This window comes from Bos grunniens, chromosome 6 (genome assembly GCF_055505025.1).
Source record: "Bos grunniens cultivar Pamir isolate PY7600 chromosome 6, Bosgru_T2T1.0, whole genome shotgun sequence".
Classification (NCBI taxonomy): Eukaryota; Metazoa; Chordata; class Mammalia; order Artiodactyla; family Bovidae; genus Bos; species Bos grunniens.
In genome coordinates, this window is record NC_141170.1 from 61,644,902 (window position 1) to 61,667,014 (window position 22,113).

At 42.0% G+C, this 22,113-nt stretch overlaps 1 protein-coding gene across 1 annotated transcript; it reads right to left on the reverse strand.

Moving 5' to 3' along the window:
• Positions 1 to 1,965: 1,965 nt before the first annotated feature.
• On the reverse strand, positions 1,966 to 21,820 carry NWD2 (NACHT and WD repeat domain containing 2). The gene is made up of 5 exons (XM_086407337.1): positions 21,749 to 21,820; positions 20,347 to 20,550; positions 16,246 to 16,390; positions 10,744 to 11,333; positions 1,966 to 5,898 (listed from the first exon to the last, which is right to left on the reverse strand). Exons 1-5 carry the CDS (start codon positions 21,818 to 21,820, stop codon positions 1,966 to 1,968), a joined length of 4,944 nt encoding a protein of 1,647 aa, XP_086263463.1.
• Between the last annotated feature and the right edge of the window lie 293 nt (positions 21,821 to 22,113).

Here is a 22,113-nt window from a genome sequence, read left to right on the forward strand (position 1 = left end):
TGAAACTTCTCTGGGCTACCACCTCCCTGGTTGGTAGCTAGACAAGGAGGAACATACTGGAAAAAAATCTTTTCACTGGGGTGTTTCCTATCTGAACCTCATCTCTGTATGCTTATGTGTCAAACTGCTTTCCAAAGTGAAATACAGCTATATTGGATTCCCTGTGGGTTAGATCATTTGTTTCTGCCATTAGCATTAACAATTAGGATGTAGCTCTCCTTTTTTCTCACATTTTTCCCCCACATCTCTGTGAGGTCAACAGAGGAACTATCACTACCTTTATTCTTGCAGTTTAAGAAAACAATACGTTTGGGACGTTAAAGATCTGTCTATAGATGAGTTCAAGGCAGAGCTGGCTGAAAGTCAGTGCCTTGTTCATTTTTCTGTCTTCTCAAGACACCATGGTCCCTTTTAAACCAAACCACTACTACTGATCACCATTGGAAAGTCATCCAAGGACATGCCATGAGGGGGATATGGAAGGAAAAAATCATGTTCCCCTACTGGGATGTAATATTTTCTTTTAAACAGGAGAAGTAGTTTTTAAAAAACATTAAATACCAATTTCATAGCTTCTGCTTTGAAACGGCTAAGACTATAAAAGACTCCAGAGAATCCTCAGGCAGAAAGGATAACGGATAAAGGAGGATACATATAGTGTATAGAAGTAAGAAAGTGCTTACAAACAGGACAGTAAAGAGCCTTTGGACACCCTTAAGATTTATGCAATATTTTAGCACGAAGACAGGCATATTCAGTTTGTCCCAGAGTATTTGGTCAGCTATCTGCGTTTTACACAGGAAAGAAGAAGAATGAGAATAAGTAAGGCAAATGTCGTCAGTATTCCACAGATGGCATGTTGAGAAAGCTTTCCTTCTAATAAGATTTACTGCAGGGATTTAGGAAATAGTTTATGCTTCCACACAACCAACTTCTATAGCACAGCCTTTTGTTGGTACAATGATAGAAATGAACAGGTGTTTTGACCACGTTTATAATGCCCTTTCTGTAACATTTTTACACCCAGCACAAACAGGCATTTCAAAATGGCATGAAAAGATTGTGATTTCATATTAAATGTGTTCCTTTGCAGCCCAGAAAATAGTTTAAAAATTGTGTGTTCCATGATACAGAAACCCTTGCATGCAGTTGTAATGAAGACCGACTGTGTATGTTCAGTAGCCCTGTAATAGCAGGAGGCAGCTCTTGCCCCAGTCCAGTCTGTGGCCTCATACCTCACATCCCTTCTGTTGGGAAACTGGGAGTACCTCTGGGCATTTTTGTTACATTATTTTGCACCTTTAGACCTTCCATCTGCAGACTGGATTGACACAGTTGTCAGGATCGTAAAAATGTAAGGAGAGATTAAGGCTGTGTTTAGTTATCCACAATCATTTGAAGTCCAACAGCAGTTTGTGTTCACAATTTCAACCTGTTGCTGTAGGACTAACTCCAGTCCAGATGGTCTGTGTGTAGCTCTAACCTCTCTCATCTGGACAATGGGATGAGTTAAGCTGCTTCTTCCAGTCCAGTTAATTTAAAAACTACTCTCTACCTTTCCGCTGATATAGCCATGTAAATGTGATTTCTAGAAATTCTGTCAAGACTTCATTCTTGGGTAAACTTTGTCAAAAAGACTGACTTCACAAATAATTTCACATTTCTGTACATTTCATGTGTGTGTGTTAGTTGCTCAGTCGTGTCTGACTCTTTGTGACCTCATGGACTGTAGCCTGCCAGGCTCCTCTGTCCATGGTTTTCTCTAGGCAAGAATACTGGAGTGGGTTGCCATTCCCTTCTCCAGGGGATTGTCTCAATGTATGAGAATGGCAATAATTAATACTGGAACTCCAGCATCTTTCCTGTCTTTTAAGAATGAATGTGTATCATTTGGGATACAGAAGGTATTTTTTTTTCCTTTTATGTGTGTATGATGTAGTTCTGCTAAGCAGGAAAAACATTTTGTTAGTTGTCAGGGGCATAGCTGTGGCCCCTGGATTCCAGGGCAGAGCACACCCGCTCGTAGCAGGAGTTGTGTTTCTTGGAGGGTGTTGACTCGTTGGGTTCTGAGGAGTCACTCACGGTGATGGGACTGTCTCTTGCAAAAACCTCAGTCGACTCTCTCCATAGACAATCCACAGATACTTTAAAACAGTAACTATTACACTTTGGCCTGGATGTCTGTGTCGCGTTGTTGAAAATTTGTCTGCTGTTTGAAGTGGCAATTTTAATTTTCAGTGCAGCATCTACACGGTCCACCACGGTGTATATCCCTATGCTGCCATCGTCAAAACCCACAATGATGTTCAGGTGCCGCTGGGAGAGGGCAAGGAAAGTTGGTGTTTTGTAAAGGGAACAAGCACCGATATTTTTGCCATCGGCCAGTCTCATGACAATCAAACTGGATATTGCACCATTTTCATCCTCTTCTTCCCCGTTTCGGAAACAAATGTATACCAGGTAGCGACCATCTCGAGACAACCTCTGCCTCCAGATGACCCCCGAGGCATGCACCACCCGTAATTTGCCGCTGTGTAAATCCAGCACGTTGATATTCTCATCTCCCCTGGAAATAATGCCTAGCTTTCCATTGGGAGAGATTTCAAAATCCTCTAGGTTTTTCAGGAAGTTGTTTGGAAGTTGCACACGGCGGCAGATCACTTCTTCTGTCAGACTCCAGATATTAACCGTCTCAGCCGACGTGATAAACACGATGATATCCGGGCAGTCAGGAATCAATTTAAAATTCACAATGGTGGTGCCGTCTTCGCAGCAGAACTTCTTGGTGATGCTTCCTGTCCAAAGACTGACCGCCAGCACCTTGCTTTTGGTCATGCCCACCACGAAGGTGTTCGCAGAGGTGATGAAGGCATTCTGCAGACTGGTCAGGATGTTGCACACCCTGTGGCCCGTGGCCAGTCTCCAAACCCTGGAGGCATTTTCCTCACAGAGAGAGACCACAAACTGGTCATTGTGTGTAATCAGCAGCTGAGAGATTCTCTGCCCATTAATTCGAAAGAGGTTTTCACCACTGCTGGTGTGCCAGACATACTGGCTGCTCTTATCATCTGACGTCACCATGACGTCTCCAGAGGACGTCAGCACGCAGTGCTCAACCGTTCCTTCGTGCTTGAACACTGCTTCAAGGAACCCGCTGCTGAAGTTCCACTTGTGAACACAATCCGAGCCATCGAGGGAGTAAATGATCTCCCCGCGAGCAGGTAACACCAGACTTTGGATGGGTTTTCCAGTCTTATCTATGTTGGACATAGCTGTGATTATATCTATGTCCCAGATGGAAAGAACACCACTGGTGGATAAAGATAGCAGCATGTTGTGGTGACTGGATTTCACCAACTTGACTATGGTACCTGAGATTTCCTGTAAGCTCGCCATACACTGCCCCGTGTCCCGCCTCCAGAAGAACACAGCCGAGGTGTTTTCCATGGTCGCAATGATGCAGTCTCCGTTCTTGGACAGCACAGCTGATATAAAGCGTTCATTGTGCTTTGCTCTGAACTTTTCCGCCACCTTCCACAGGCCAGTGTCTAAGAGCTCGATGCTGAGGGCCTTACAGATAAGAACTGCACTTTGGTCCTCTGAAAGTTCAATGCTGACCACCTCACTGTCTTCCCTGCGACAGTCAAAGTCATCAGTCAGCTGGGGGTTGGAGATGTCCTCTGTGTTCCAAACAGAAAGGCTGCCCTCACTGTCTACCATTACCATTTCCTGAGCTGTGTCCAAGATAAGAAGGAACTTCACAAACCCACCTGAAAATTCAGATGTCACTGTACATAACTTTTCTCCACTCCCTAGATGAAAGATGGTGGTGGTGTTCAGGTACTGTCCACAGAAGGCATACACACCGTCTAGTGAGCACTGGACGCAGGTCACTTCGTACCAGCAGTGGAACTGGTAAAGGGGCCATCCATAGAGCAGATCAATGACAGTGACATCTTTGCTGGCTTCGAGCCAGGCCAGAGCATGTTTGACGGACAGTGTAAATCCATTGATGTAGGTGGAGCCACTTCCATGCTTGGTCCCTTTGATTTCTACTTCAGACAGGAGGCAAGAATTTACATTGTCGTAAACCAGCAGGGTATTATTTGTTGTTGCCACCACGAGGTACTTTTCATCATTGCTGAGTTTCATGCCCAGGATGACAGACTGGGCTGTTGTGATTTGCCTAAGCAGTTGACGCGTTTCCACATCCCAAGTGCTGATGGAACCATTTTCTAAAGCCGTGAGGACTGTACTGGGGTTACAGGTGGGCAGAATCTCGGTGACATGCAGGTGACTAGATGACAAGGGAAGTCGCTCTGGGCTGTAGGTCACGTCCATGGATGAGTGTAATGGCACAATGGAGCAGTATTTGGGCCCATCTTTGTCACATTCTAAGAGAAGGTGTCTAAGTTTGGGCAGGGAGCTCACAACAGGCAGCAGCCTCTGCTGAAGCTCTGCGGAGAGGGAGCCGGGGAATGCAACGACCTTGGTTTTGATGCTGCGGAGGGTGCTTGCCAGGAACTTCAGCTCCTTCTCCTGCGAGTAGATGTAAGCCAGCTCAATGTCCGCGAGCACTTTGTCGAACTGGCCGATTTTGATCATGGTGTAAAGCCAGCTGAAGTTCATGATGATGCCATAGAGCAGGTCGTCAGTCTTCCCACACCTTGTCAGGTGGTACAGCAGCTCACACATTTTCCGATGGTTGACAAAAAAGATGTCAGGCTCAAGTGGATTGCACTGGAAGACCCAGGGCTGGTCAGGGGCCTGCCTGTCGAAGGAAGCCTGCTCCATGAAGTGTCTCTCCTCCTCCAGCAGGCTTCTGCTCTCCAAGTCAAGGCAGCCGTTCAGGTAGGGGTCTTCCAGGCAGAAAGCTTTCCTCCTGCCCCCTGACCAGACTCCCAGAAAGTAGTCTGCCAGTATGGTATGCATTTCATGCAGGTCGCTCTTGTCCTGCAGATATAGCTTCTGGGCTATGAGCTGCAGGTGTCTATTGGCCCAGACCAGCAGGGTGACATTCTTCACGTGTCTCTCAATTAGGTATCCACTGAGCCCCTCCTTGAGCTTTGCGATGTACAGATAAGGTACCCTCAGGGGATTGCTGGGCCTGGTGTTCTCATTGAGCTCATTCATCACACTGTTGTCCAGGGCCAGCACGTCCTCCAGCTCCATCTCACTCAAACCCATTTTGGCCATGGTGATGTAACCGAGAGCCCGAGAGACGAGTTTCTGCCCACACTTTCGCTCCAGGGACCAGAAGAGCTGCTCTATGCTTTCGTGCACGGTGACACAGAGGGAGGACTCGTCGACGTCTCTGTGAGATCGCCAGTGTCTCACTTCCCTGAAGGTCAGGTTCACAAACATGGGCAGCGTGCACTTGGAGAAGGCGTTGTTCACGTAAATCTGCTGGCCTGACGTGACCTTCCTTTTGACCCGCAGCAGCTGGTGTTTGAGCACCTGGCTGCACATCTTCCTGTCCCGGGGAATCAGCTCAATATAGTTGTCTTCTTCATGGATAAGGCACCTCAGTTTCTGCAGGATCCCATGTTTGTTGGGCAGTGTGGAGAGGACGATCCGGACGAAGCGGGGAAGGTGCACGGGAAGCCACCAGAGCTTCCGGGCCTCGTCGCTTTCTGAGAGCTGCTCCAGGGCATCGAATATGACCACGAGAGGTCTCTGCAATGAAGACTCATTCAAAAGGTTTATGAATAAGTCACGGAGGTCATGGATCTTCTTAGGGTAGCTCTGAACCAGGCACCGGTAGTTCACAGCCAACTGTTCACAAACACTTAGAAGGAGAGACTTAAGATTAGTACTCAAGTCTGTGGTTCCTAGAAACCTCACGACTACAACTGGGTCAGATTCTGGTCCTGTGTCTTCATGTAGCCAGCCACAAGCCTAAAACACAAAGGTGGCGTTTAGAATGGAGATACATATTCACATGGTCACATGCAACAACACTTCCTCTCTGCAGAGATCAGCCTTCTGGTAACCCCAACCAGGCAGAAAGTAACCTAGACCCAGGAGATGGAAAAGCCTGAGATGGTCAGAGAGCTGTCACAAAGCTCACACACGCAAGTCTATTGGTGAAATGCTCAGGATCACTCCACTAAAGGTAATAAAACAGTGGTAACAGTAGCAGTCAACCACAAGGCAGCATTTGGCTTGTATTCTAAAAGTTACAAAGCATTTCACCAACTGTAAATCTGAATATCTAGTATGCTTAGTTCCTCATCACTGAATTTCCATTTCTTGGCACAGTTGTTGGCACATGGTAGGTGCTTGGTAAATATTTAATGAATAGATTAAGTAATGACCTACACATTGTATGATTAGTCTCTCAGACGTGTCCGACTCTTTGTAACCCCATGAACCGTAGCCCACCAGGCTTCTCTGTCAGTGGGGGTTCTCCAGGCAAGAATACTGGAGTGGGTTGCCATGCCCTCCTCCAGGGGATCTTTCCAACCCAAGAATCCAACCAAGGATTGAACCCAGGTCTCCACATTGCAGGCAGATTCTTTACCGACTGAGCCACCTGGGACCTACACATTAGGTCAAGTCAATTATTTTCCTTGGTTGAGGTTACATAAGGCTGACCATGGTCTAGTTAACTTTTGTTGTATTTTAATCACTGAGTCATGTCCAATTCTTTCGTGACCTTAGGCACTATGCCCGCCAGACTCCTCTGTCCATGGGATTTCCCAGGAAAGAATACTGGAGTGGGTTGCCATTTCCTTCTCCAGGGGATCTTCCTGACCCCGGGATCAAACTTGTGTCTTCTGCTTAGCAGGCAGATTCTTTACCACTGAGCCACCTGGGAAGCCTTCTAGTTAATTAGAATGTAATAAAAATATTCAGCAATAAAATGATATTGAGTATAATCTTTTATGACTCAGAGACTTTTACTCTATTATGATGATATAAGGTCATCATTATTATTTTTTATTATCATAAAAATCTGATAATGTGGATTAAATGAGTTTGGCTGAATTTGTGCTTTATAACAGACAGTTTACTATATAAACAGGCAGTCATCAGGCCTCACATTATCTCTCTGTAGGACACATGGGATTATAGATTACAGTATCATGTAACAGAAGAGGAAACTGAGGCCCAAGCCAGATAAATAGTTTGCTCATAGTTCAATGATTATCAAGAGATGAAAATGGAATAGAAGTCATATCTGACTTTCATTTGAGTGTTCTCTGTCTCCCACTCTCTCTTTTTTAAATTTACAGTTAAAGGGATAACATTATGTGAGAGGGCTGCTAGGTTTAGTATTTTTCTGTCTGGAAAGGTAAGGACAAAAAGGGATATGATCAAAGTATAAACATTCCAAAGCATACTTTTAGGGAGATAATGTTTTTCAGTAATCTTTGGAATTCACCAAGGATATTCCTTAGAAAAAGACTTATTTTCTAATACATTAAGAAGTAGGTTTATGAAACTTGGTTCCCCAATAGGTAGTTTAGATGAATAAGTTTAGAAGATTCATGGATGTCAGTTTCAAAACTAACTGCTAAGGAAAATAAGCAACTCATTTTTGGTGTTTGGCCCTAACCTTTGAAGCTAATTTGGAGGAAGGTACAGTATTCTTGCCTGGAAAATCCCACGGACAGAGGAGCCTAACGGGCTACAGTCCATGGGGTCACAAAGAGTCAGACATGGCTGAGCATGCGCACATGCACGCACACACAGAATCCCTCCATTTTACCGCTGTCCTTCGGTGGCAAATCAGAAACAGAATACAATCTGTTTGTCCCTGTGTGGATGGCTTATGATGATTATATGCATCATCCTTCTTCCCAATCCCGGGTTGGAGGATATGCGATATCTATAAAGAATGGCCTTTTGATATGAGCTCATGTCCCAGGAAATGTTGGGACAGGTTGCACAAGAGACGACCTGGAGACAAACCTGAGATGCCTGTCTGGATCCTTACAAGGGACACAAGTCACGAGAGCACAGATTGGTGGAGATGAGGGAGGGACTGGAGCAGATGTTCTCCAGGAGGGAGGAGAAGCAAGCAGAGTCCAGGCAGGGGACCTAAAACTAGGCAAGCCTCCTCTGAGACCATGGTGGTTGCACAACATACCCAGAACAGCGAGCACTCGGAAGGCCATTGTTTAAGTTGACTGTCACCACACTCTGCCCACGGGGACTGCGTGTGTGTACAGCCATATCACACACATCACACGACTACCGTGCTGGACACAGAGGGTTGCATCACATGTGCATTGTTCCTGCAACCACTTTTATCCTCCCCTCTTCCACAAGGAAAAAGCCCTAGAGTGAGTGTGAAGTGTGTGTTGTTGCTGCTGCTGCTGCTGCTAAGTTGCTTCAGTTGTGTCTGACTCTCTGCGACCCCATAGACGGCAGCCCACCAGGCTCCGCCGAGCAAGAACACTGGAGTGGGTTGCCATTTCCTTCTCCAATGCAAGAAAGTGAAAAGTGAAAGTGAAGTCGCTCAGTTGTGTCCAACTCTTCGCGACCCCATGGACTACAGCCCACCAGGCTCCTCCGCCCATGGGATTTTCCAGGCAAGAGTACTGGAGTGGGGCGCAGTCGCCTTCTCCGATGAAGTGCATACACCAAGTGTTTTCTCATTTGATTTCAGTTCCCCTTGTAGCATTACTGTCTTGCTCACTTGGAATAATTCTAAAGTTTGAAGACACACCTACAAAGTAGTATGCAGGCACAGGCAGATGGTCACACACATGCACATGCACACACCTATTTTGACACAACGTGGCCCCTAAATATAAGCCTGCCGTTTCAGTTGAAGAAAGGGCTCATACCCTAACACCAGAAGGAAAACCAGCGGCTGGGTGTGGCAGATTGAGAAATGGTAAATGGGCCTTCCTAGGGACTTTAAATGTAAGTCTGATATACGTGGTTGTCACCTGTGTCCTCACTTTGGGACCTAATCCCCACATGAGGTGCAACACAATCGTCCCTTTTCTTGTCCTTAAGATAAGATTGTGTAGCACGTGATAGATCATGAGAATGTTCACACAGTTAAGGAAACCTCTGTTTTTAAGACAGTAGCCACAAGAAGAGAAATACAAAGATTCTGAAGTAACCCCCGGATAGTATAAACCATCAGACTTTGGTATCAAGTGTAACAGGAGGTTAAAACTGGTACTAGTTTCACCGAGTTTAGACAATAGACACCACATTCCAGAGTGAAGCTCCAGCCCATCTTGCAAGACTTGAAAGGGAATTTTGAAAACTAGTTTTGCTACCTTTGGTGGACTCCTTGCCTTCAGCCTGAAAAAGGGGCCAAGAAAAAAAAATGGGAGAGGAGGATTTTATTGTTGTTGTTTAGTGGCTAAGTCGTGTCTGACTCTTTGCGACCCCATAGACTGTAGCCTGCCAGGCTCCTCTGTTCATGGAATCTCTCAGGCAAGAATACTGGATGGCCATATCTTTCTCCAGGGGATCATCCCGACCCAGGGATCAAACCCGTGTCGCCTGTGTCTCCTGCATTGGCAGGCGGGTTCTTTAGCACTGAGCCACCAGGGAAGTGGGGAGATGAGGATGCTGTGGGTTATATGTCTCACCACCCTACTCCCAAAGTGGAGGACTGATAGATGCCCACTTCTCACTTCTACCTTTGGGAAAGAGGCTGCAATGGACCACTTTCAGGATGTCCCCTAGGGCTTGAGAAACAGCCATCTGGGTCTGATGACAGCTGAGGAATATGGAGGTTGAGTGAGTGAGCCTGGCTAGCTGCTCCAGTGGAGGAGTGATAGAGAGGTGCCCTTTTGGGACTGGAGTTTCTCAGGGCAAAACAGTACCCAAGTGTTTCCCATGTTTCAGATGTCAGCCACTGGTAAGTGGGAGTGGTGAGGGTTTCTGCTGGTTCTGTTTTTCCTAGTTCCTGTCTAAGGGAGCTTGCTGGGCTGTGGAGAGGCTCTTGGCCTAAAGATACTAGGATATGTGTTGCTGGATATCTAGGAGCCATGGGGTGACCAGATGGAAAAACAATGCGGTTCCCTGTGCCTAGGGAACAGCAGGTGAGAGGTGCTCAGTGAGGACAGGTCGGGTTATGTGAGAGGGAAAAGACCTTTGGGAAACCAGGAAAAGGCCTCAGAAGAAACAGGAGGAAGTTTTAAACACCTTCCAAGACCAGAATGCAGAGTCCAGGTCAGAAGAATACTGGTCTATAAGAATGTTCTGGCCACCTTACCTACATCCCCTAAATCACAACCTATAGAAGTCAGAGCGTGGTTGGGGTTAGGGATGGAGGGGAAGAAGTGCGGGGTGGTGTAAGAAAGGAGAAGATGGTCATGTTCCTACTTCCTGCTGGAGGGGCCTGGCATATGGTTGGCCTCAGTCAGGGGAAGGAGATGTAGACTGAAGTATTCATTATCATCTTCAACTGGACATATTAATTGCTGAACTGAGATGGATTTAGTATCCAGAAGCAATCAGAGGGCTTGTCTTTGCTGAGAGTGATGAGAAGAGTTGTGAGATCTGCCCTTGTTTCCAGCCAGATGAGAACTAGCTCCACAACATGAGTTTGAACAGCAAGAGACAAAACAAAGCTGTTCTAGGATTGAACCTCGTGAGTCTTATCTTTCAGTATAATTGTTACACTAGCAAAAGAGAAAAGCTGAAGTATCCATTCCAAAAGGACCCATTATAATTCATAGTAAACACAGAAAATGGAAGTGAATTTGGTGACTCGATCTTTTCCCCAGTTTTTACAAACATACACGTAAAAGAATAGGTATTTACCTTCTTTGCTACTTCAGCTAGCAGAAGGGTCTTTCCAGTGCATGGTCCACCGTATATAATAAGTGGGTTGATGTGCCCAGTTTTGCTTGGAAGAATGTATTTATGCACGATGTTTAGAGATTCACATTTGTACTCGTAGAAGGAGGCATATGTTTTACATAAGGACGAATGCTGAAGGATTTCATCATAGAGCGTATCAGTTTCTGTGTCAAAATTCTGTTGAACCGTGGCCTGAATTATGTCAATCATGTCCTCATAAAATTGTTTACCAAGTCCTTCTATGTAATGGTTTTCTATTTCTTGGGAATAGCCTAGTTTCATGTCACAATGAGTAACAGATGTGTACACTCTCAGATTAGATGAAGCAACAATGGTAGGAATAAATTCATCCCTGAGTTTTATCAGCTTCTCTTGGGCTTCAGGGTCCCGAATAATTCTTGGTTCTGTTCCAGTTATATCCATGTATTTTCCCATTTCCGGGATTTTCACGAAACGCTCAATGTTAGCAATTTTCCTAATATAGCAAACACACTTCTTCAGGAATGCTGGAGTTTGCTTTCCTAGAGCAAAGTCAAATTCATCCTCTATCGCTGAAAGAAAATACAACAAGGAGTTTACTGTCTAGAACCAAGAAGCAACGCACCCACGCTTTTAGCATGTGGCTCTCAAGTCAGTAGTGGTAGTTTATTTTGCTTATAGTGTGTAGCTGAGTTATCTTTAGAATAATTTCTCAAGTCCTTAATTTCCTATTTGTCTTTTCCTGAACAGCCTGGATCCCAGAACAATGGATTCTAAATACAATTGTTTAATTTCCTCCAAGACCTGAGGGAGAGGTTGAACATAATCATAAGAAAGAAAGCACACTAAGCTTATAGTTGCTTCTTCTAAGTTCCCACGTGGCTTTCCTCCCAGACTCCAGAGGTTCTAAGAGTGGAGAGCAGGAACTAACTGGGGCGAGGAGAGAACGAGGAAGAGGCCACATGACGTATCTAGTCTATTTCTTCCTCGTGGGTCTTTCCTCCACTGTGGTTTCACCATTTTGCTTGAGATGCATACCCCAGACATATATGTGTAAATATAAATGTAAAAGCATGTTCAAAATATAATTATGTGCTAATTTCATTTATCCATTATCCATGTCACTGTTAAATCCCATTACACCCATCAGAGCAGGAACAGGAAAATGACTCAGTATGTAACTTTATTTCTTCTGAGATAAACCATGTTAGGGCTTGTAATACATATGCTCACATAAAAGTAAATATACTTTCTAAATCATCTGAGGCCCCATAAGAACATTTAAAGTTGTATCAGTACTAATAAAAAGCAACAATTATGCACAATTTTAGGGAAAAATTTAAAATAATTAAACCAATGGACATGAATTTTAAAACAAGCAGTCTTTTGCAACTTCTCCCCTCTGCTTTTCTTTATCCAGTTGGTCTTAATTGAGCATCTGCTATGTACCAGGCATGCTGCTAGTTGCTTAGGATACAGTGGTGGGAGAAAACAGAATGCTGAGAGAAAAAGCTATTATGAAGCTTATAGTCCAGTGGAAGATGGCAGACATGAGTCACAGAGTCCCACAAAGAAATGTATTATTTTTATGCCTGGGAAGTTGAATGATATGGTGCCTTGAGAGCAAACAATTGAGAAATCTAATCCACTTGGAGAAGTCAGAGAAGGTTTTCTTAAGGCGGTGACTGCTGGGCTGGGATCTGGTGGAAGCATGGGGGCAGGGGATGGGGCTGGTTGTAACTTAGACCATCTCAATATACTGGCCACACCTCCCACATCAAGCAAAAATGAAACATAGGTATATTCTATAAAGTAACTATGAAGGGAGGTGGGAATTTTATTTAAAAATGGTACCTTTTAGCAGAACTTCTGTGATAATATTTTTTCAGTAATGATAGCAATTGATAAAGATTTGTGATTGAAGTAAAAGAGATGTATTTATATCCACCAGTGTTGAATAAGCTGTGCTATTCACATCAGTATAGTTTCTTTTTTTAAATTTTATTTATTTTTGGCTGCGCTGGGTCTTCGTTAGTTCACATGGGCTTTATTTAGTTGCAGTGTGTGAGCTTCTCACTGTGATGGCTTCTCCTGTTGCAGAGCCCAGATTCTAGAGCATTGGGGCTTCAGTACTTGTGGTGTATGGGCTCAGTAGCTGTAGCACACGGGCTTAGTCGCCCTGAGGCATGTGGAATCTTCTTGAACCCATGTCCCCTGCAGGGGCATGTGGGCCCTTAATCACTAGATCACCAGGAAAGTCCCAAATCAATATGTTTTACCAAAGATTTTATTCAGGAAAATTGTATCAGGAGGCCAGATAAGGAAGCTTATATAACATATGTCTACTTTTCTTTTTGTAGAAGAGTACAAATTTGTTATAATATATACAGGGAAAGATGCAAGAAATTTGGATATTCTGAACTCCTGCAGAAAGTAGCCTTTGGTCCACCTCTTCTTATCCAGCCATCTGTGTTCCACCAGGGAAATCCCTCTATCTGGTATTCTTATTTGAAGATTTCGGAAAATATTAAAGTAATATTGTAGTGTAAACCCTGACAGTTTTTTTTTTGGGGGGGGGCACTGTTTTTTAATAATGCAAATGTCTGACTTAAGCTTTGATTGCTGAGGCGTCCATTTCAATGATACCTATCTTGAATAAACTCATTAACAGCCACACATACAGAGCAGGCCAGCCCCCCTCACTGAGACTCCTTTGTTTAAGAGCTCTTGGTGGACTTCAGTAACTAACCTTTCTCGCCACTTGTTTTTCTCTCTTCCTGTGCTTTAAATTCCCACTTTTACGTTTTAAATTTACCAGTAAAGAGTGAGCCCAGTAAAAGCAGAACCCTAGATGTGTGTGCTCTGTCTCTCTTTCTCTCTCTGCTTCTGACCTTGTTGTGTAGCTTTAGATGTGCTCTGGAATTTCCAGGTCCTATAAGTAATGTGTATGTGTGTTCAGTCATGTCAAACTTTTTCTGACCCTATGGACTGTAGCCCTCCAGGCTTCTCTGTCCATGGGATTCTCCAGGCAAGAATACTGGAGTGGGTTGCCATTTCCTATTCCACTTACAAGTTATAAGCCTTTATTTTTTCAAAGTTACCTGATGGTGATTGCTGAAGAGTATCTTGCAATCCTAATAAGAGACAAAAAGGCTGGTCTAACTACCACATTGGTTATTGATAGACTGGCACAAAACAAATATACTCTATCCTTTTCAAAGAATTGGCCCCTCTTCAGCAATTTTCACTGTGCAAACATGGTCTTAAAATGAGTTGGAATGTAAATTAAAATTTCATGAGCATGCATATCTTTTAGAGATGTAACCCCAAATAGAAAATAGGCCAGCTATAGTATTTCATACTACCTAGTACAAAATGATTAATCTTCATATGGCTATCCATGTGGACCAAGTTCTTTATTGTGGAGAAAATTAAGAGAAAGTATTTGCTTATGAATTTTTTAAAACTTGGGCTGTCTAACTCTGAGTCAGAGGATGCCCTCCCCAACTGGTGTCTCTTAATATCAAGAATAGCAGAGTGTTTGCTCTTGGTATTTTTTTCCTGATACAGCACATTTTTTAGGAATAGGGGAGTTTTGCCCTTGATAAAGACAAAGAACCAGGGCTTCAAAAATGGATCAAAAAGATCCCAGAGGAATAAGGATATATGTTACCTGTATATTCTAAAGATAGTACTTATTCCTGGTGATTTTAGCATTTTTAGGGAGAACTAAAATAAGACCCAATTTTTGACATCTTCTGGAGAATGAATTTGTCAAAATTATTCATACTTTCTCTGAGGTTGAAATACAAGCATATCCGGCGAGAATGGTATCAAGTGCTTCTTAGGTTTTCACAAACATTTTGCTACATCATTCACAAAACCAGTCTGAAAATGCAACTACTGTTGCTTTTTTCTTCAATAATTCTTTGCTATCACCTCTTAAAATAAATGCTACTTAACCAATTATTTTACCTAGGAGTGTTCATCCCCTGGAAACTATGACTGACATATTCCTTCAGATATGTGATTTCCTATGCAATTCCTAAAAATAAAACCTCTTTTCCACAGCTGAAAAAGGCCCACAAGTGAGTCTCTGCTCAGCAGTTAGGGATATTTTTTATTTTAAGGCTAATCTAGATCCTGCCACTCCCTTACTTCCCAACCTCTGATAGCTTCCCATCTTATGCAGTGATGGAAGATATTTTCACAGATTGAAATATGAGGAAGTCATTCTGGCTTATACCTGATTTGGGTTGAACTGTATGTTAAATAGAACAGCCTGTCTTCTGGCCCATCAAACATGCATTGTACATCTGATTTAACCACTAAAGGAAAGAATACATCTAAAAATCAAACTGGAATATCTATGATTCAGGCATCCAAAATGGAACCAGTGGCCATTGTGTATGGGTTTCAGACATTTTTCCTGCATCACTGAGAACTTGAATTCTCTGAACTGTATCAGGTGGAAGAATACCACCAGTTCATTCTCAAAATAATATCTGCTAGCATCTGCCTAGGTCTCAAGGTCTACCCATTGTAACTATGTGACCATTTCAGACCCCAACCAGTCCTTATTTGACATGCATCCTGACTTCTTGCCAGCTCTAATTATAACACAATTCAAGTGCTTCTTGAATCTGTCTCTCTCAGGCTACAGTCCTCAGTTTGGCTTGAATAAAACTCTATTCTATTTCTATTACAGATTGCCTATTGATTATTTCTGTTGTTATTATGGCCTGTGCCCACCTTCTAACCTCATCTCTCCTTCTCTGAGCTTGGCAATCTTTACCTTCTTCCTGCTCCTAGAACTTGCTTAGGACATTCCTGTCTCAGGAATCTTGAAGCTGGCAATCCCTCTGCCTAGAATTCTCTATTTTAGATATGACACTGCCAGCTCTGATTCATTCTGCCATTTAGCTCAGAAGTCATTTCCTTATCACCTGCCCTATCTAAATCTGGACCCCCACAGCCTTCCTCAGGCCCTATTTTTGTATTACTGTATTTTATTCATAGCACTTATCCTTTCTGACATGATATTGTTCATTTATTTGATTACTTGCCTATCACTTATTTTCTCCTCACTAAACAATAAGTTCCAGGAGAGCAGAAACCTTGCCTTCTTCATCATTGTTGTAGCCCCAGTGCCTGGCATATATATGCCCTCAATAAATGTTCGCTGAGCAAGTGAATTAATGAACAGTTCAACTGAGAAATACTGGCTGAGTCTGGTCTATTATATTCAGCCTCCTCTGATTTCTTTTAAAGTCATATTTTTGGAGAATTCCTCAAGTTAAGTAAGTAAAAGCTTATCTTTGAGTAAAAAGTTTACTTGTCTCTCCAGGAGATAAAAACATTTAGAAAAATTAAATTTCATCAGGCAGTAAATACTATTAAATTTACAGAACCATAAAAGGAAACAGTGAATATATCTATTAATGATCAATTCCTCAGTTTACGGAAGATGCATAAAAAAATTACCTGAGAACAGGTACCTCTTGGCTTGGCTGTGTTTCATCTTCCCCTTTTCATGTAACAGTTTTACAGCAGTCTTAAATATCTTCTTGATCTCATCTGATATCTCTTGCCAGGTCTTCTCATTCTCGGCATTGGCAGAAGGTTGCATCTTTAGAAAGGTGAAAATGAGATGTTAGTCTTAAATCATCAATAAAACTCAATATTTAAGAGGAAGAGAATCATTGTTATTTGAAAGTCTACCATGGGCCTTACCATGACAGGTGCTTAATGGATAGTATCTCATTTATTCTCCCTAGTACCCTGAAAGTGATGTGAACTCGCCCAAGTGACACAACGGTGTGAAGCCAAACAGGATTTGTTTGTTTGATTTTCTCAATATATTGTGTGTTTCACTCTTGAGTTTTGATTCAAATGTTGTAACAAAAATCATATCTTCAATACAGTTAAAGGTCAGACTAGTCAAAAGGATGGTTTTTCCAGTAGTCATGTATGGATGTGAGAGTTGGACGATAAAGAAAGCTGAGCACCAAAGAATTAATGCTTTTGAACTGTGGTGTTGGAGAAGACTCTTGAGAGTCCCTTGGACTGCAAGGAGATCCAACCAGTCCATCCTAAAGGAGATCAGTCCTGAATATTCATCGGAAGGACTGATGCTGAAGCTGAAACTTCAATACTTTGGCCACCTGATGCAAAGAATTGACTCATTGGAAAAGACCCTGATGCTGGGAAAGATTGAAGGCAGGAGGAGAAGGGGACTACAGAGGATGAGATGGTTGGATGGCATCACTGACTCAACAGACGTGAGTTTGAGTAAGCTCTGGGAATTGGTAATGGACAGGGAAGCCTGGTGTGCTGCAGTCCATGGGGTCAAAAAGAGGTGGACACGACTGAGCAACTGAACTGACTGACTCATATGTTACTGTTTAATTGTCTTTAGTTGTTTCTTCCTCATTTTTTTTTTTTTTTATTCTCTAGGAAATAAAATAGGAGTGCCTTCCAAGAAAGTAACATTTATAGAATCTTGCTGATAATCTTATTCAAACAATCATTTACTTAACAACAATTTATGCAGAAACATGGTTCAGTCAATAATTTAAACTTCCCTAGAGGCTCATAGTGGAGAAGGCGATGGCACCCCCCTCCAGTACTCTTGCCTGGAAAATCCCATGGGTGGAGGAGCCTGAAGGCTACAGTCCATGGGGTCGCAGAGGGTCGGACACGACTGAGCGACTTCACTTTCACATTTCACTTTCATGCATTGGAGAAGGAAATGGCAACCCACTCCAGTGTTCTTGCCTGGAGAATCCCAGGGATGGGGGAGCCTGGTGGGCTGACGTCTATGGGGTCACACAGAGTCAGACACAACTGAAGTGACTTAGCAGCAGCAGAGGCTTGAAGGAACAGCTAAAGCCAATTAAATATAGGTGTAACTTTTACAGCTTTGCAAAACTGGTTTATTGAGGTATCATGTTTTTTGATATCTACTTTACCAGCTACTGCCTTTACTCCTGGCATATTTACCTGGTGAATGGTTTGGGATTTACCCCAGTATTCTCCATATTCTTCCAGATAATAACTTCAAAAAATACATTTGAGGAAGAAGAAGAATTGAGTAATCTGACATGATTTCATTTTGCATGGAGAAAATGCTTTCTGTTAAATGTCAGAATGGCCAAAACACAGGGATCTTAAATGAAGAGCTGTTGCTAACCCAGGGCTCTTCTTCTCTTGGATCTCCTGGGTACTGCATTATCAAGGATATTTTCTTTGGAAGAGGAATGGATATCTATGCCTTCTTTTCTTTTTAAAATTTTATTTTTTAATTTATTTGGCTGTGCAGTCTTTCTCTAGTTGTGGCAAGTGAAGGCTACTCTCTTATTCGCAATGGGTGGACTTCTCTTGTTGCGGAGCCTGGACTCTAGAATGTGGGCTCAGTAGTTGTGGTGCTTGGGCTTAGTTGCCCTGAAACATATGAAATCTTCCTGGACCAGCAATCAAACCCATGTCCCATGCATTGGCAGGAGGATTCTTAACCACTAGACCATCAGGGAAGTCCTATGGCTTCTTTTCAACCTCTTTAAAAGGTCCAGGCAATAATTAGGCCCATCTGTTTTCTCCACCTCCTTCATTCAGTTTCAGGGGACATATGATGGATACATTTGGGAACAAAGTTGGAGAAGAGACAATGACACTTTCTATCACACTCAACTCAGTTTAGTTCAGTCGCTCAGTCATGTCCAGCTCTTTGCGGCCCCATGAATCACAGCACGCCTGGCCTCCCTGTCCATCATCAACTCCTGGAGTTCACCCACGCTCATGTCCATCGAGTCGGTGATGCTATCTAGCCATCTCATCCTCTGTCGTCCCTTCTCCTCGTGCCCCCAATCCCTCCCAGCATCAGGGTCTTTTCCAATGAGTCAACTCTTTGCATGTGGTGGCCAAAGTATTGGAGTTTCAGCTTTAGCATCAGTCCTTCCAATGAAAACCCAGTCTTCTCTAACACCACAGTTCAAAAGCATCATTTCTTCAGTGCTTAGCTTTCTTGACAGTCCAACTCTCACATCCATACATGACCACTGGAAAAACCAGAGCCTTGACTAGATGGACCTTTGTTGGCAAAGTAAAGTCTCTGCTTTTGAATGTGCTATCTAGGTTGGTCATAACTTTCCTTCCAAGGAGTAAACATCTTTTAATTTCATGGCTGCAGTCACCATCTGCAGTGATTTTGGAGCCCCCAAAAATAAAGTCTGACACTGTTTCCACTGTTTCCCCATCTATTTCCCATGAAATGATGGGACCAGATGCCATGGTCTTAGTTTTCTGAATGTTGAGCTTTAAGCCAACTTTTTCACTCTCCCTTTCACTTTCATCAAGAGGCTTTTTAGTTCTTCTTCACTCATGTATGCCACAACCTCTCTGCAAGGTTCTACATAAGGCACAAGAAAATAAATTACCAATGTATGAAATGTTAAAGGAACATACTGAATTAAAAGAAAACTTTTTTATAGAGACTATAAAAAATAACTTGGCAGATTTTTTAAAAGATTGCCTCCTCAAAAAAAATCTTTTACAAATTAAAAATATAACTGTTGAATTTGAAAACTCAATGCACAGAGGAGACACAGCTGAAGAAGAAATTTGGTAAACTGGAAAAAAGATCAAAAGTGACTTTCCGTATAGCACAGAAAGATAAGGAAATTGATAATGTGAAAGATAATTAAGAGACATGGAGGATACAGATGCAAGCTATTGTATATGGGATGGATAAGCAACAAGGTCCTACTGCATAGCACAGGGAACTATATTCAGTATCCTGTGATAAACCATAATGGAAAAGAATATAAAAAAAAATGTATGTATGTGTGTGTATATATATATATATATAGCAATCACTTTGCTGCTGCTGCTGCTGCTAAGTCGCTTCAGTCATGTCCGACTCTGTGCGATCCCATGGACTGCAGCCTACCAGGCTGCTCCACCCATGGGATTTTCCAGGCAAGAGTACTGGAGTTGGTTGCTATTGTCTTCTCCAAATCACTTTGCTATATAGCAGAAATTAACACAACACTGTGAATCGACTATAGTTCAATAAAATTTAAAAAATTTAAAAAAAGAGATATGGAGGATAGAGTGAGGCAGTCTATTGTACATGCAACTGAAGAGCTAAAAGGAAAGAAGGAATAGAGGAGAGACAGGATTTGATGAGATGATGGCTGAGAATTTTCTAAAACTGATAGAATATATGAATTCACAAATGTAGGAAGCACAACATATACCAATAGGAATATATATACATTACAGTGAGATGATAAAAATACACATTTTCAGATAAACAGAACTTATCACTCTTTTGGAACTTCCAAAAGATATACTTCAGGAAGAAGGAAATGACCCCAGAAGGAAAGTCTAAGATGTCAAAAAAGAAAGGTGAATTTGGAAGATTTCTTAGGTTTGGATTTAGTTGTTAAAAGGAAATTTAGAGTCCAGGGCAGAATAACTTTCTGTCTCCTGTGCCTTTTCTGTGGAGAAAAACCACTCCTGTGTGATGTAAACAGTTTAAAAATGTAGAGAGAGAGACACACTTTGGAGAGAAAGATAACTTACTGCATTTGTATTGCTTTTCAGCATTTCTGATTTGGGTCTGAGGTAATAAGCGGCTGGCACCGAGTTCTCATCCCGACAGTACCACTCTTCCAGTAACTTGGTGTCCAGCTTCGCCTCTATGGCAGCATCCAAGATCATTTCAAACTCTGAGGCTTCAACTTCTCCGGGGATTCGGATGTTCCCATATTTCTCACCTAATAGTCCCTGTGTGTCACCAAGAGAATTCAGTTTAGTGTATCAGCAAGAAAGTCTGTTTTAGTGTTCACGTCATATGACCACTCAATATGTATTAATGAATAGATAACAAGATACTTTATTCCATCACAGTGGATATGTTTGCACATGGATTATTTTGTAAGTAAAATTAGACCATTTATATTGTAGTGTAGTAAATTCACATACTGAGATTGCATATTGGACAAATCCAAACAACAGAATTTTGTAACAAAGAAATTTCCCCAGAGTTTACATAATATAACAAAAGTTACCTATTTTGAGAATTTTGGTTGGTTCATGACAAAGAAAAATGATGTGTTGGACTCTATGAAATATCAAACATATAAACTCACAAACAAACAAAAATTGCTTTGTATAGAGTTAATAGTTTGATTCTAAGCCCCAGATTTACACAGCTACAAAGAAAGAAGTATGAGATCACTGAGTATGACAGATCCCTCTGGTAACTGAAAAAAATTAAAAATATAAACAAGATATCATTTTGTACCTATTAAACTGGCAAAGGAAAATGTGCTCAGCGTTATGTGGACATATGAGAAAATGCCTCTGTAGAGCTGATGGGTATGTAAATTGATCCAATATTTCTTTGAAGGGTATTCTGATAATACATACGAAAAGACTTAAAATACATGACTTTTGGCAATTTTTCTTCTGGAAATCTGTCTTTAGAAAATAAGGATGTACATAACGACTTATCAGCATATTTATGCTGAACCTGTTTGAACAGAAAGGAGTTGAACCTAAGTGTCCAGCAAGTGGGAACACTTGAATACATTTAAACATAATTTGGTATCTCTATTCAAAGGATGTACCAAATTATGTTTTAGAACTCTATTGCTGCACAAAGATTTTTATAATCTATTAAGTAAAAAGGTGAGTTACAAAACAGTGTGTATAAGATGAATCTGATATTGTATATACATTATATATATATATATATATGAGAAAGAGATCATATATATGTACAGATATAAACATAACATATACACATAGAGATTTTATAAGAATACACAGCAAGGTTACCAAGGGCTACTTTTCACTGAATGGTTTTAAATTTATTTTGGTTGTTTTATGAATTTATTGCTTTTGTATTAAAATTTTTTTTACAATACAAAATGTATTATTTTGTAGTGAGAAAAACTACAGATATTTAAATTTTTTACACCTGATGATGCTGTCTATACTCCTCGTGGAGCAACACTTTCAAAGGCTCCTCTAAGTGTTTGCTTAAGCCCATGGTTCTCAAAATGTCCTCAGAGCAGCACCATCTGTGTTATCTGGGAATTTGGTAGGCATGCAAGTTCTCAAGGCCCATCTCAGACCTCCTGAATCAGAAACTCTGCTGATATAGCTGAGTTTAATCTGTGTTTTAGCGAGCCCTCCAGGTGTCTGAACCACTGGTGTAAACTGTCAAAAATATTAGCTTGCATGGCACCTGGCGTTTCAATTAATCTTCAGTGTCTTATCTGGTAGAAATAGAAGGAATATACAGAACTCTAACATAGATCTATACTATCCAAGGCATGTTGG

What these genes read in the sequence shown, in the direction of transcription:
- NWD2 (XM_086407337.1), bottom strand. Translation starts at nt 21,820, where the DNA reads ATGGGCTTAAGCAAACACTTAGAGGAGCCTTTGAAAGTGTTGCTCCAC. An exon ending in AGTATAGACAGCATCATCAG is followed by an intron (nt 20,551 to 21,748) that starts GTGTAAAAAATT and finishes GGTGACACACAG; the next exon opens with GGACTATTAGGTGAGAAATA. An exon ending in TAGCTGAAGTAGCAAAGAAG is followed by an intron (nt 5,899 to 10,743) that starts GTAAATACCTAT and finishes TTTGTGTTTTAG; the next exon opens with GCTTGTGGCTGGCTACATGA.